The following is a 16,335-nucleotide window of genomic DNA, read 5'->3' as shown; positions in this document are numbered from 1 at the left end:
CTCACCTGTAAATAATCCCCGCTCACCTGTAAATTATTTGGGCACTCACCTGTAAATAACTCCCACTCTCACCTGTAAATATTCCCACACTCACCTGTAAATAACTCCCACTCTCACCTGTAAATAACCCCCGCTCTCACCTATAAATAACCCCACTCACCTGTAAATAACCCCCGCTTTCACGTGTAAATAACCCCCGCCATCACCTGTAAATAAACCCCACTCTCACCTGTAAATAACCCCCGCTCTCACCTGTAAATAATTGGGGCTCTCACCTGTAAATAACTCCAGCTCTCACCTGTAAATAACCCTCGCTCTCACCTGTAAATAAACCCCGCTCTCACCTGTAAATAAACCCCGCTCTCACCTGTAAATAAACCCCGCTCTGACCTGTAAATAACCCCCGCTCTCACCTGTAAATATCTCCCGCTCTCACCTGTAAATAACCCCCGCTCTAACCTGTCAATAACCCCCGCTCCCACCTGTAAATAACCTCCGCTCTCACCTGTAAATAACTCCCGCTCTCACCTGTAAATAACTCCCGCTCGCACCTGTAAATAACCTCCGCTCTCACCTGTAAATAACTCCCGCTCGCACCTGTAAATAACCTCCGCTCTCACCTGTAAATAACTCCCGCTCGCACCTGTAAATAACTCCCGCTCTCACCTGTAAACAACCCCCGCTCCCACCTGTAAATAAGCCGCAATCTCACCTGTAACTAATTGGGACTCTCACCTGTAAATAACTCCCGCTCTCAACTGTACATAACCCCCACACTCACCTGTAAATAATCGCCGCCCTCACCTGTAAATAACTCCCGCCCTCACCTGTAAATAACTCACAATCTCACCTGTAAATAATCCCCGCTCTCACCTGTAAATAACTCCCACTCTCACCTGTAAATAACTCCCGCTCTCACCTGTAAATAACTCCCGCTCTCACCTGTAAATAACCCCCGCTCTCACCTGTAAATAACCCCCGCTCTCACCTGTAAATAATAGGGACTCTCACCTGTAAATAATCCCCGCCCTCACCTGTAAATAACCCGCGCTCTCACCTGTAAATAACTCCCACTCTCACCTGTAAGTAACTCCCGCTCTCACCTGTAAATAACCCCCAATCTCACCTGTAAATAACCCGCAATCTCACCTGTAAATAACCCCCGCACTCACCTGTAAATAACCCCCGCTCTCACCTGTAAATAACCCGCAGTCTCACCTGTAAATAATCCCCGCCCTCACCTGTAAATTACCCGCGCTCTCACCTGTAAATAACCCGCAATCTCACCTGTAAATAACCCCCGCTCTCACCTGTAAATAACCCCCGCTCTCACCTGTAAATAACCCCCGCTCTCACCTGTAAATAACCCCCACTCTCATCTGTAAATAACCCGCAATCTCACCTGTAAATAACCCCCGCTCTCACCTGTAAATAACCCCCGCTCTCACCTGTAAATAATTGGGACTCTCACCTGTAAATAATCTCTGCCCTCACCTGTAAATAACCCCCGTTCTCACCTGTAAATAACTCCCGCTCTCACCTGTAAATAACCCCCGCTCTCACCTGTAAATAACCCGCAATCTCACCTGTAAATAACTCCCTCTCTCACCTGTAAATAACCCCCGCACTCACCTGAAAATAACCCCCACTCTCACCTGAAAATAACCCCCACTCTCACCTGAAAATAACCCCCGCTCTCACCTGAAAATAACCCCCGCTCTCACCTGAAAATAACCTGCAATCTCACCTGTAAATAACTCCCGCTCTCACCTGTAATTAATTGGGGCTCTCACCTGTAAATAACCCCCACTCTCCACTGTAAATAACCCCCACTCTCACCTTAAATAACTCCCACTCTCACCTGTAAAAAAAACCCCTCTCCCACCTGTCAATAATTGGGACTCTCACCTGTAAATAATCCCCGCTCACCTGTAAATTATTTGGGAACTCACCTGTAAATAACCCCCGCTCTCACCTGTAAATAAACCCCGCTCTCACCTGTAAATAACCCCCGCTCTCACCTGTAAATAACCTCCGCTCTTACCTGTAAATAATTGGGACTCTCACCTGTAAATAACCCCCACTCTCATCTGTAAATAACCCCCACTCTCACCTGTAAATAACCCCCACTCTCACCTGTAAATAATTGGGGCTCTCACCTGTAAATAATTGGGGCTCTCACCTGTAAATAATTGGGACACTCACCTGTAAATAACCCTCACTCTCATCTGTAAATAAACCCCGCTCTCATCTGTAAATAACCCCCGCTCTCATCTGTAAATAAACCCCGCTCTCATCTGTAAATAAACCCCGCTCTCATCTGTAAATAACCCCCGCTCTCACCTGTATATAACCCTCACTCACTTGTATATAACCCCCGCCCTTACCTGTAAATAACCCCCGCTCTCACCTGTAAATAACCCCGCTCTCACCTCGATATAACCCCCACTCTCACCTCGATATTACCCCCACTCTCACCTCTATATAACGCCTACATTCTTCCTCTATATAACCCCCACTCACACCTGTAAATAACCCCCACTCACACCTTTATATAACCCCCACTCACACCTGTAAATAACCCCCGCTCACACCTGTATATAACCCCCGCTCTCACCTGTAAATAACGCCTGCTCTCACCTGTAAATAACCCCTGCTCACACCTGTAAATAAACCCCACTCAGACCTGTAAATAACCCCCGCTCTCACCTGAAAATAACCCTCGCTCTCACCTGTAAATAACCCGCAATCTCACCTGTAAATAAGCCCCTCTCTCACCTGTAAATAAGCCCCTCTCTCACCTGTAAATAACCGCTGCTCTCACCTGTAAATAATTGGGACTCTCACCTGTAAATAACCCCCGCTCTCACCTGTAAATAATTGGGACTCTCACCTGTAAATAACCCCCACTCTCACCTGTAAATAACCCTCGCTCTCTCCTGTATGTAACCCCCGCTCTCACCTGTAAATAATTGGGACTCTCACCTGTAAATAACTCCCGCTCTCACCTGTAAATAACCCCCATTCTCACCTGTAAATAACCTCCACTCTCACCTTTATATAAGCCCCGCTCTCACCTGTAAATAACCCCCGCTCACACCTGTATATAACCCCCATTCTCACCTGTATGTAACCCCCGCTCTCACCTGTAAATAATTTGGACTCTCACCTGTAAATAACCCCCGCTCTCACCTGTAAATAACCCCCACTCTCACCTGTAAATAACCTCCACTCTCACCTGTAAATAACCTCCACTCTCACCTGTAAATAAACCCCACTCTCACCTGTTAATAACCCCCGCTCTCACCTGTAAATAAACACCGCTCTCACCTGTAAATAATTGGGGCTCTCACCTGTAAATAACTCCAGCTCTCACCTGTAAATAACCCCCGCTCTCACCTGTAAACAACCCCCACTCCCACCTGTAAATAACCTCCGCTCTCACCTGTAAATAACTCCCGCTCGCACCTGTATATAACCCCCGCTCTCACCTGTAAATAACTCCCGCTCTCACCTGTAAACAAACCCCGCTCCCACCTGTAAATAACCTCCGCTCTCACCTGTAAATAACCTCCGCTCTCACCTGTAAATAACCCCCGCTCTCACCTGTAAATAAACCCCGCTCTCACCTGTTAATAACCCCCGCTCTCACCTGTAAATAAACCCTGCTCTCACCTGTAAATAACCCCCGCTCTCACCTGTAAATAATTGGGGCTCTCACCTGTAAATAACTCCAGCTCTCACCTGTAAATAACCCTCGCTCTCACCTGTAAATAAACCCCGCTCTCACCTGTAAATAAACCCCGCTCTCACCTGTAAATAACCCCCGCTCTCACCTGTAAATATCTCCCGCTCTCACCTGTAAATAACCCCCGCTCTAACCTGTCAATAACCCCCGCTCCCACCTGTAAATAACCTCCGCTCTCACCTGTAAATAACTCCCGCTCTCACCTGTAAATAACTCCCGCTCTCACCTGTAAACAACCCCCGCTCCCACCTGTAAATAACCTCCGCTCTCACCTGTAAATAACTCCCGCTCGCACCTGTAAATAACTCCCGCTCGCACCTGTAAATAACTCCCGCTCTCACCTGTAAATAACTCCCGCTCTCAACTGTACATAACCCCCACACTCACCTGTAAATAATCGCCGCCCTCACCTGTAAATAACTCCCGCCCTCACCTGTAAATAACTCACAATCTCACCTGTAAATAATCCACGCTCTCACCTGTAAATAACTCCCACTCTCACCTGTAAATAACTCCCGCTCTCACCTGTAAATAACTCCCGCTCTCACCTGTAAATAACCCCCGCTCTCACCTGTAAATAACCCCCGCTCTCACCTGTAAATAATAGGGACTCTCACCTGTAAATAATCCCCGCCCTCACCTGTAAATAAACCGCGCTCTCACCTGTAAATAACTCCCACTCTCACCTGTAAGTAACTCCCGCTCTCACCTGTAAATAACCCCCAATCTCACCTGTAAATAACCCGCAATCTCACCTGTAAATAACCCCCGCACTCACCTGTAAATAACCCCCGCTCTCACCTGTAAATAACCCGCAGTCTCACCTGTAAATAATCCCTGCCCTCACCTGTAAATAACCCGCGCTCTCACCTGTAAATAACTCCCGCTCTCACCTGTAAATAACTCCCGCTCTCACCTGTAAATAACCCCCGCTCTCACCTGTAAATAACCCGCAATCTCACCTGTAAATAACTCCCGCTCTCACCTGTAAATAACCCCCGCTCTCACCTGTAAATAACCCCCGCTCTCACCTGTAAATAATTGGGACTCTCACCTGTAAATAATCGCTGCCCTCACCTGTAAATAACCCCCGCTCTCACCTGTAAATAACTCCCGCTCTCACCTGTAAATAATCTCTGCCCTCACCTGTAAATAACCCCCGTTCTCACCTGTAAATAACTCCCGCTCTCACCTGTAAATAACCCCCGCTCTCACCTGTAAATAACTCCCGCTCTCACCTGTAAATAACCCCCGCTCTCACCTGTAAATAACTCCCTCTCTCACCTGTAAATAACCCCCGCACTCACCTGAAAATAACCCCCACTCTCACCTGAAAATAACCCCCACTCTCACCTGAAAATAACCCCCGCTCTCACCTGAAAATAACCCCCGCTCTCACCTGAAAATAACCCCCGCTCTCACCTGTAAATAACCTGCAATCTCACCTGTAAATAACTCCCGCTCTCACCTGTAATTAATTGGGGCTCTCACCTGTAAATAACCCCCACTCTCCACTGTAAATAACCCCCACTCTCACCTGTAAAAAAAACCACTCTCCCACCTGTCAATAATTGGGACTCTCACCTGTAAATAATCCCCGCTCATCTGTAAATTATTTGGGCACTCACCTGTAAATAACTCCCACTCTCACCTGTAAATATCCCCACACTCACCTGTAAATAACTCCCACTCTCACCTGTAAATAACCCCCGCTCTCACCTATAAATAACCCCACTCACCTGTAAATAACCCCCGCTTTCACGTGTAAATAACCCCCGCTCTCACCTGTAAATAAACCCCACTCTCACCTGTAAATAAACCCCGCTCTCACCTGTAAATAACCTCCGCTCTCACCTGTAAATAACCTCCGCTCTCACCTGTAAATAATTGGAGCTCTCACCTGTAAATAATTGGGACACTCACCTGTAAATAACCCTCACTCTCATCTGTAAATAAACCCCGCTCTCATCTGTAAATAACCCCCGCTCTCACCTGTAAATAACCCCGCTCTCACCTCGATATAACCCCCGCTCTCACCTCGATATAACCCCCACTCTCACCTCGATATTACCCCCACTCTCACCTCTATATAACGCCCACATTCTTCCTCTATATAACCCCCACTCACACCTGTAAATAACCCCCACTCACACCGTTATATAACCCCCACTCACACCTGTAAATAACCCCCGCTCACACCTGTATATAACCCCCGCTCTCACCTGTAAATAACCCCCACTCACACCTGTATATAACCCCCGCTCACACCTGTATATAACCCCCGCTCTCACCTGTAAATAACGCCTGCTCTCACCTGTAAATAACCACTGCTCACACCTGTAAATAAACCCCATTCACACCTGTAAATAACCCCCGCTCTCACCTGTAAATAACCCGCAATCTCACCTGTAAATAAGCCCCTCTCTCACCTGTAAATAAGCCCCTCTCTCACCTGCAAATAACCGCTGCTCTCACCTGTAAATAATTGGGACTCTCACCTGTAAATAACCCCCACTCTCACCTGTAAATAATTGGGACTCTCACCTGTAAATAACCCCCACTCTCACCTGTAAATAATTGGGACTCTCACCTGTAAACAACCCCCACTCTCACCTGTAAATAATTGGGACTCTCACCTGTAAATAACCGCTGCTCTCACCTGTAAATAATTGGGACTCTCACCTGTAAATAACCCCCACTCTCACCTGTAAATAATTGGGACTCTCACCTGTAAATAACCCCCACTCTCACCTGTAAATAATTGGGACTCTCACCTGTAAATAACCCCCGCTCTCACCTGTAAATAATTGGGACTCTCACCTGTAAATAACCCCCACTCTCACCTGTAAATAACCCTCGCTCTCACCTGTAAATAACCCCCGCTCTCACCTGTAAATAACCCCCGCTCTCACCTGTAAATAATTGGGACTCTCACCTGTAAATAACCCCCGCTCACACCTGTAAATAACCCCCGCTCTCACCTGTAAATAACCCCCATTCTCACTTGTATATAACCCCCATTCCCACCTGTAAATAACCCCCACTCTCACTTGTATATAACCCCCACTCACACCTGTAAATAACCCCCACTCCCACCTGTAAATAACCCCCACTCCCACCTGTATATAACCCCCACTCCCACCTGTAAATAACCCCCACTCCCACCTGTATATAACCCCCACTCCCACCTGTATATAACCCCCACTCCCACCTGTAAATGTGAATGATTTCCGCGGCTGGGCTGGACGAGACGGGGGTTTGGTAAGTGTCGGAAATCTCCCGCGACTAACCCCGGTAATCTTTCTTCAGATTATGAGTTTGTGTCGTACCCGCCGTCAATGATTGGCGCAGCGAGTCTGGCTGCAGCGGTGACAGGACTACACCTGGGTCTGCATGGGCTGGCTCTCACTGACCATGAGCTCAACCACCGCCTCGCGCTCTGCATCCGCTGCGATCCGGTAAGTGATTCCGTGAAACCCCCAATGCCCGAATCATGGAGCGCGTCTCCCCCCAACCTCCGCGACTGCCGATGGAATCCACGCGATCGATCTCCCCACGCTCTTCCTTTTCATCTTACCCCTTTAGTTCTGCTTTATGTGTCGCCTTAACCGCCTGCATTCATAAACACACTCCATGGGGCTGGCATCCCTCATGCCAAAAATCTTCCCTTGCATCCTCCTCATCAACTTCAACTCTACATGAACCCAGAGACGCAAGAACAGTTTATTTATCCGTGATTTGTTTTGTCGTGGTTGTGTGGCTGGTGTGTAGAACATAAGGAATAGGAGCAGAAGTCGGCCATTCGGCCCCTCGAGCCTGCTCCGCCATTCAATGAGATCAACTCCACTTTCCCGCCCGATCCCTACATCCCTCGATTGCCCTGGAGTTCAAAAATCTATCGATCTCAGCCTTGAATATACTCAAGGACCGAGCCTCCACAGCCCTCTTGGGCAGAGAATTCCAAAGATTCACCACCCTCTGAGTGAAGAAATTCCTCCTCATCTCAGTCCTAAATGGCCGACCCCTTATCCTGAGACTGTGACCCCTGGTTCTAGACTCCCCAGCCCGGGGGAAACACCCTCCCTGCATCTACCCTGTCAAGCCCTGTAAGAATTGTATATGTTTCAATAAGATCACCTCTCATTCTTCTAAACTCTAGAGAATATAGGCCTGGTCTACTCAATCTCTCCTCATAGGACAATCCCCCCGTCCCAGGAATCAGTTTCAATTCAATCACTTTACACCCCAAGGCGTGAAACACTGCTCCCACATCTGGGAAGGTTTTTCCAACAACACTCATGCTCCTGGAAAGGGTTTGGAGAAATGAGGTTTTCTCCCACTCTCCTTGATCTCCTGCTCTCTCCCCTCCCACTCCAGGGACTTGGGCCCACAATCTGAACTGACTCCCAGTGCCGTGCTAGAAACATAGAAACATAGAAAATAGGTGCAGGAGCAGGCCATTCAGCCCTTCTAGCCTGCACCGCCATTCAATGAGTTCATGGCTGAACATGAAACTTCAGTACCCACTTCCTGCTTTCACGCCATACCCCTTGATCCCCCGAGTAGTAAGGGCTTCATCTAACTCCCTTTTGAATATATTTAGTGAATTATTTAGTGCTGAGGGAGTGCCGCACTGTCGGAGGTGCCGCCCTCTCAGGTGGACGTAAAAGATCCCGCGGCACGATTTCGAAGAAGAGCAGGGGAGTTCTCTCCCGTGTCCTGGGGCCAATATTTATCCCTCAATCAACATCGCTAAAAACAGATTATCTGGGTCATTATCACATTGCTGTGTGTGGGAGCTTGCTGTGCGCAAATTGGCTGCCGCGTTTCCCACATTACAACAGTGACCACACTCCAAAAGTACTTCATTGGCTGTAAAGCGCTTTGGGACATCCTGAGGTTGTGAAAGGCGCTATAGAATTGCACATTCTTGCTTATGTTGATCAACGCATAAATACTTAAGTCGGGACTTGTAGAGAATTAGCTCTGGGCCACAGAGAGTGAGAAAGTCTAACACAGAGTTCCCCCCTTGCCCAGGAGTGTCTGCGGGCCTGTCAGGAGCAGGTGGAGATCGCGCTTCAGGCCCGGATACAGAAAGCCCACCGCGACACTCGGCCCCAGCACAGCAAGGCCGAAGAGCTGGAACGTTCCAGAACACCGACGGACATTCAGGACGTGAGCTTGTGACGACAATCCGGGACTGGGGCCGAACCGGGATGGGGGGGGGGGTGGGGGGGAGTGGAGGAGCGGCCTTGGAGAGGGGGTCCGGCTTCTGTGGGGAGGTCCCGCCCTCTGTGAGGTTGGCCAAGTGTGGGGGGGGGGGGGGGAAACGGCTGTGAGAGAACCTGTGGGTCTCGGGATTAGTGCGGGACACTGGGGCGTCACTGCGCAAGGCGGCACGTGTCTGGAGAGGAGGACGGTTGGGGGCGGAGCGGGGGCAGGAGTTACTGCGAGAACAGCAACCCTCTCCAGCTGGCGGGATCTGGGCAGAGTCTCTGGGACTGGGGGACAGGGAGAGGCTACTGCGCCGGGGAGATGGGGACATTGGGAACAGAAGGCCATTCAGCCCCTCGAGCCTGCTCAGCCAGTGGCTCAGTGGGCAGCACTCTCTCGCCTCTGAGTCAGAAGGTTGTGGGTTCGAGTCCCACTCCAGGGACTGCGGCACCAAGATCTAGGCTGACACTCCCAGTGCAGTGCTGAGGGAGCGCCGCACTGTCGGAGGTGCCGTCTTTCGGATGAGAGGTTAAACTGTGATCCCGTCTGCTCTCTCAGGTGGACGTAAAAGATCCCATAGATTCCATGCCAGTTGGCTGCTGCGTTTCCCACATTACAACAGTGACCACAAGTACTTCATTGGCTGTAAAACCCGTCCGGCGGTCGTGAAAGGCGCTATATAAATGCAAGTCTTTCTCCGCCACGCAATCAGATCCTGGCTGATCCACACCTCAGTTCCATTTGCCCTATATCCCTCGATACGCTTCCCTAACAAAAATCGATTGACCTCCGTATTGAAAGCACCAAGTGACTCGCCCAGAATTCACAGCCTTTTTGTGGGGGGGGGGAGGGGGGAGAAGAGAGTTCCAGATTCCCACCGCCCTTTGTGTGAAGAAGTGTTTCCTGACATCACCCCCGAACGGCCGGGCTCTAATTTTAATATGTCCCCTTGTTCTGGACTCCCCATCAGAGGAAATATTTTCTCCGTATCTCCCCTGTCGAATCCTTTTAATATTTGAAAGACCTCGATTGGATCAAACTTCAACCGTCAATATTCAAAGGAATACAATGCCGAGTTTATACAACCTGTCTTTCATAACTTAACCCTTTTAGCCCGGTATAATTCTGGTAAATCTGGGCTGGCCACCTCTGAGGCCGAACTATCCTTCACAAGGTGCTGCGCCCAGAACAGAACACAGTTACTGCAGGCAGGGGTCCGACCCGAGCTGTGTGCATGGGGCATAGAATCATCGAAGAGTACGGCACAGGAGGTGGCCATTCGGCCCATCGAATCTGCGCCCGCTCTTTCAAAAAGCAACCCAGCCAGCCCCACTCCCCCCGCTCTTTCCCCCAATCCCTGCAACTTTTGGTCCTTCAAGTATTTGTCCCTTTCCCCTTTCGAAGGCCACGATTGAGACTGCCTCCACCACCCTCTCAGGCCGCGCATTCCCAGATCCTAACCACTCGCTGCGTAAAAACGTTTTTCCTCGTGCCGCCTCTGGTATTTCTGCCTTAAATCTACGCCCTCTGGTTCTTGACCCTTCCGCCCACGAGAACAAGCTTCTCTTTATTTACTCCATCAGAGACGTTTACAGCGCGGGAAGGAGGCCATTCGGCCCATCATATCCGCGCCGGCCGACAAAGAGCTACCCAGCCTAATCCCACTTTCCAGCTCTCGGTCCGTAGCCCTGCAGGTTACGGCACTTCAGGTGCACATCCAAGTACTTTTTAAATGTGGTGAGGGTTTCTGCCTCTACCACCCTTTCAGGCAGTGAGTTCCAGACCCCCACCACCCTCTGGGTGAAGAAATTTACCCTCAAATCCCCTCTAAACCTCCCCCCCAATTACTTTAAATCTATGCCCCCTGGTTGTTGACCCCTCTGCTAAGGGAAACAGGTCCTTCCTATCCACTCTATCCATCCCCCTCATAATTTTATGCACCTCAGTAAGGTCTCCCCTCAGCCTCCTCTGTTCCAAAGAAAACAACCCCAGCCTATCCAATCTTTCCTCATCGCTAAAATTCTCCAGTCCTGGCAACATAAGACAGAAAAATTAAGAGCAGTCGTATGCCATTCGGGATTTTAAACTCCTCGATCAAATCTCCTCTTAGCCTTCTCTGCTCCAGGGAGAACCCCAGCCTCTCCTCGTGACTATAACCCCTCAGCCCCCTGGAACCAATCCAGTCAATCGCTCCAAAGTCTTGACGGCCTTCTTAATTTTAGTTTGATGGGTTGGTGGGGGTTGAGAAACCCAGACCGGCCAGTGAGGGAGTGGGTAAGATCGGGACAGAGAGAGCGAGAGGGAGAGGGAGAGGGAGAGGGGACTGCCTCCAGACTAACGCCAGCTTTCTTCACTGCGGGACTCGGTGTGACCGCTTCCAGCCACCGAGTGTGCCAAGGAATGCCCGAGGAACGGGCCCCACTCCTTTCCCGGCCCGCCAAAGGGAACCGTATCCTCAAACTACCCGCCGGACTGGCTCCTCCCATTGGCCAATCCCGGTGGCCGGCCCCACCCGCCTGACCCATGAACTGGCGGCAGTGGGCGGGCCTCAGAGACAGGGAGCCGGATTGGCGGGGAGCCGCTGTCAATCATCCCCTACGGTGGTTCACCGTGTAAACCGTGACGTAGCGTCTCCAACCGTTTATTTAACTATTTATTTTCGATCTTTGTAATTTAAGAAGAAAAAAAAGAGAAGGCCGTATTTAAGTTAATGTTTAATTTAATGTTAATTATGTTCAATAAAAGTTCACGGACTCAAACGTTTGTCAAGTGTCACTGATCTGGTCTGTACTTCACCAAAAGTCAGTCTGTTCCCTCTGCACCCCTTCCTGAAGGTCCCTCTTGCTCCCTCTCCCATCCTGTACCGGTCTCGGCAGCAAGCGTGGTCAGACTATTTGGCTCTGGGAGCATCGCGGCAGTTCCCCATTCCTGCCGTGCATTTCCCAGCGGGTCGTCAGCCGACAGCGATCGGAGGATTGTTCCCGCACCACTGCCCCGCTGGACAGCCCGAGATGGAAGAAGTTAACACGACTCCAGATCCTGCAATCAAACCTGGTTGGTGTGGGACAGGCCAAGGCCCCAAGGAGCCGGCCCCTTTAATCCTGAACGGTAAGGAACAGTGGGCTGAACCAAAGCCCATTGTTTGATGCACTTGAGCACATAATCCAGGCCCAACACTCCCAGTGCGGTACTGAGGGAGCGCCGCACTGTCGGAGGGGCAGTACTGAGGGAGCGCCGCACTGTCGGAGGGGCAGTACTGAGGGAGCGCCGCACTGTCGGAGGGGCAGTACTGAGGGAGCGCCGCAATGTCGGAGGGGCAGTACTGAGGGAGCGCCGCACTGTCGGAGGGGTAGTACTGAGGGAGCACTGCACAGTCGGAAGGGTAGTAGAGGGAGCGCCGCATTTCGGAGGGGCAGTGCTGAGGGAGCGCCGCACTGTCGGAGGGGCAGTACTGAGGGAGCGCCGCACTGTCGGAGGGGCAGTACTGAGGGAGCGCCGCAATGTCGGAGGGGCAGTACTGAGGGAGCGCCGCACTGTCGGAGGGGCAGTACTGAGGGAGTGCCGCACTGTCTGAGGGACAGTACTGAGGGAGCGCCGCACTGTCGGAGGTGCCGTCCTTCGGATGAGATGTTAAACCGTCTGCTCTCTCAGGTGGATGTAAAAGATCCCATGGCCACTATTTCGAAGAACAGCAGGGGAGTTATCCCCGGTGTCCTGGACAATATTTATCCCACAATCAACATAACAAAAACAGATTATCTGGTCATTATCACATTGCTGTGTGTGGGAGCTTGCTGTGCGCAAATTTGCTGCTGCGTTTCCCACATTACAACAGTGACTGCACTCAATAAATTGGCTGTAAAGCGCTTTAGGATGTCCAGAGGTTGTGAAGGGTGCTATATAAATGCAAGTCTTTCTATTGCATCTTCCCCACGAAGATGGCCGACTTCAACTCCACTTTCCCGCCCAATCCCTACATCCCTTGATTTGCTTAGCGTCCAAAAATCTATCACCACCCTCTGAGTGAAGAAATTCCTCCACATCCCAGTCCTAAATGGCTGATCCCTTATTCTGAGACTGTGACCCCTGGTTCTAGACTCCCCAGCCCGGGGGAAACATCCTCCCTGCATCTACCCTGTCAAGCCCTGTCAGAATGTTGTATGTTTCAATGAGATCACCTCTCATTCTTCTAAACTCTAGAGAATATCGGCCTAGTCTACTCAATCTCTCCTCATAGGACAATCCTCCCATCTCAGGAATCAGTCTGGTGAACCTTCATTGCACTCCCTCGATGGCAAGTATATCCTTCCTTCGGTAAGGAGACCAGAATTGTGCACAATACTCCAGGTGTGGTCTCAGCAGGGCCCTGTATAACTGTAGCAAGATTTCCTTACTCGTGTACTCCAACCCACTTGCAATAAAGGCCAACAGACCATTTGCTTTCCTAATCGCTTGCGGTATTTGCTTGTGAGCTTTCAGTGATTAGTGTACAAGGACTCTCAACTCCCTCTGCACATTTACTGATCTCACACCTTTAAAAAATATTCTGCATTGTCATTCTTCCGACCAAAGTGAATAATTTCAATCTTCCCCACATTATACCCCATTGACCTCTCTGCTCAGGGAGACAGGTCCTTCCTATTCATTCCACCTTGGCCCCCTCATAATGTTATGCAACTCAATTAAATCTCCCCTCAGGTCCAAAGAGAACCCCAGCCTATCCAAACTTTCCTCATAGCTAAAATTCTCCAGTCCTGGCATCACCCTCGTAAATCTGCTGATGGGGGTGAGATGAAGAGCAGTGGGAGAAGGCTCGGGCGGTGGGCTCACTGGCCTGTCTCCGTCAATCTCAGCGGGTCAGGCAGAACCTGTGGAGAAAAAAACAGAGTTAATGTTTCGGGTCAGAAACCCACGAAGGGTCATCGTCCCAAAACGTTAACTCTGTTTCTCTCTCCCCAGATGCTGCCTGACCCGCTGAGATTTCCAGCATTTTCTGTTTTCAGTCCAGATTCCAGCATCCGCTGTATTATGCTTTTGTACTTGCGATGACTGTTTCTGTGTTGTGAAGTTCTGGTGTTTGGAGGCTGCAATATCTCAACACACCACAGGATGGTGCTGCTCCTGGTCCAATCCACCCAGGCAGCAGTAACCTCACCTGTCCACATGGTGGCGATGCCACCTAACAAATTGCAGGTGACAAATTCTGCTGCAATTTACAGATTCTCCACAATATACCCTCATACTAACCTAGAAACCGATTCGATCGGCAAGGAAACTCGCGGAGTTAGTGTTGGGTTGCTCACCAACTGCTATTGCAATCGTCCTTCTCATTCAAAAGGTCAGTTACGAAGAAAGACGGGAGACATTTGGGCTCTTCGACCTGGTGAGGAGGCACCTGGAATACATCAGATATACGGCCCAGAAACAGGCCATTCGACCCAACCAGTCCGTGCCAGCGTTTATACTTCACTCGAGCCTCCTCCCGTCGTTTCCCATCTAACTCTATCAGCATAACCCTCTGTTCCCTTCTCCCTCATATCCTTGTCCAGCCTCCCCTTAAATGTATCAATACTATTCGCCTCAACCCCTCCCTGTGGCAGCGAGTTCCACATTCTCACCGCTCTCTGGGTAAAGAAGTTTCTCCTGAATTCCCCATTGGATTTCTCGGTGACTATCTTATATTGATGGCCTCTAGTTATGCTTTTCCCCACAAGTGGAAACACTCTCTCTGTATCCGCTCTGTCAAAACCTTTCATAATTTTAAAGACCTCTATTAGGTCACCCCTCAGCCTTCTTTGTTCAAGAGAAAAGAGACCCAGCCTGTTCATCCTTTCCCGATATGTACACCCTCGCATTTCTGGTATTATCCCTGTAAATCTTCTCTGCGCCCTCTCCAGTGCCTCTATATCCTTTCTATAACATGGCGACCAGAACTGTACGCAGTGCTCCAAGTGTGGTCTAACCAAGGTTCGATACAGGGTTAGCATCACTTCCCTACTTTTCATTTCTACACCTTATCTTATATAAAGGATCTTATAGAGGAGTGCGAAGGGAATGGTAAAAGTCAACCTGAAATATTACCTTAAATTAAACTGTAGTGAGTTGTCCGGAGTCCCGAGTTTTAGGTGATTCTTGATTTGGGCAGGAGGCCGCTGATTGTTGGAACACAGAGTCAGCCTCCCTTCTGCAGACTCTGTTCCGAGCCGAGAGTTCGAAGGTCATGTTGCCATGTGAGCGAGCAACCGCGAGGCCACACCGCGAGTAACGGCCGCTCACGGCACAAGTCTGCAACTTTCACCTCACGCTACACGCACGCCGGTCAAAGCCAAAGAAGGGCAGTGATAAAAAACACAAGAAATAGGAGCAGGAGTCGGCCATTCGGCTCCTCGAGCCTGCTCCACCATTCAATAAGATCATGGCTGATCTGATCACGGACTCAGCTCCACTTCCCCGCCCGCTCCCCATAACCCCTTATTCCCTTATCGTTTTAAGAAACTGTCTATTTCTGTCTTAAATTTATTCAATGTCCCAGCTTCCACAGCTCTCTGAGGCAGCGAATTCCACAGATTTACAACCCGCTGAGAGAAGAAATTTCTCCTCATCTCAGTTTTAAATGGGCGACCCCTTATTCTAAGATTGTGCCCTCTAGTTCTAGTCTCCCCCATCAGTGGAAACATCCTCTCTGCATCCACCTTGTCAAGCCCCCTCATAATCTTATACATCTCGATAAGATCATCTCTCATTCTTCTGAATTCCAATAAGTAGAGGCCCAACCTCCTCAACCTTTCCTCATAAGTCAATCTCCTCATCCCCAGAATCAACCTAGTGAACCTTCTCTGAACTGCCTCTAAAGCAAGTATATCCTTTCGTAAATATGGAAACCAAAACTGCACACAGTATTCCAGGTGTGGCCTCACCAATACCTTATATAGCTGTAGCAAGAGTCCCCTGCTTTTATACTCCATCCCCTTTGCAAGATTCCATTGGCTTTCCTGATCATTTGCTGTACCTGCATACTATCCTTTTGTGTTTCATGTACAAGTACCCCCAGGTCCCGCTGTACTGCCGCACTTTGCAATCTTTCTCCATTTAAATAATAACTTGCTCTTTGATTTTTTTCTGCCAAAGTGCATGACCTCACAGTTGTATGATCACCGAGCTTCACACCAGCCTGGTGTGGCCCCGGCAAGGTCTGCTCCCGCCCTGTACCAACACGAGCCCCGGGGAGAGTCCCGGACGGGCTGTTCATCCACGGGATGCAGGGATACATCCCCCCGCCACTTTGTGGTCAGGAAACGAAACACCCCCCACACTTGAGTGAGACGTTCCCAGGGGAGGGGCTGGGACACCGGGGGGAAGGGCTGGGACACCAG

General features: G+C 50.0%; 1 protein-coding gene across 1 annotated transcript in view; it reads left to right on the top strand.

Moving 5' to 3' along the window:
• Window positions 1-8,935, top strand: part of LOC139230300 (G1/S-specific cyclin-D2-like) — a 50,236-nt gene extending 41,301 nt beyond the window's left edge. The window contains exons 4-5 of the mRNA XM_070862127.1: window positions 7,058-7,206; window positions 8,786-8,935. Coding sequence (XP_070718228.1) covers window positions 7,058-7,206; window positions 8,786-8,935 — 299 coding nt within the window. The remainder of the gene's footprint in view (window positions 1-7,057; window positions 7,207-8,785) is intronic.
• Window positions 8,936-16,335: the final 7,400 nt, after the last annotated feature.

This window comes from Pristiophorus japonicus, chromosome 19 (assembly GCF_044704955.1).
Source record: "Pristiophorus japonicus isolate sPriJap1 chromosome 19, sPriJap1.hap1, whole genome shotgun sequence".
Lineage (NCBI taxonomy): Eukaryota > Metazoa > Chordata > Chondrichthyes > Pristiophoridae > Pristiophorus > Pristiophorus japonicus.
The sequence above is the reverse complement of the archived record's forward strand: the minus strand, read 5'-3'. Positions and strand labels throughout refer to the sequence as shown.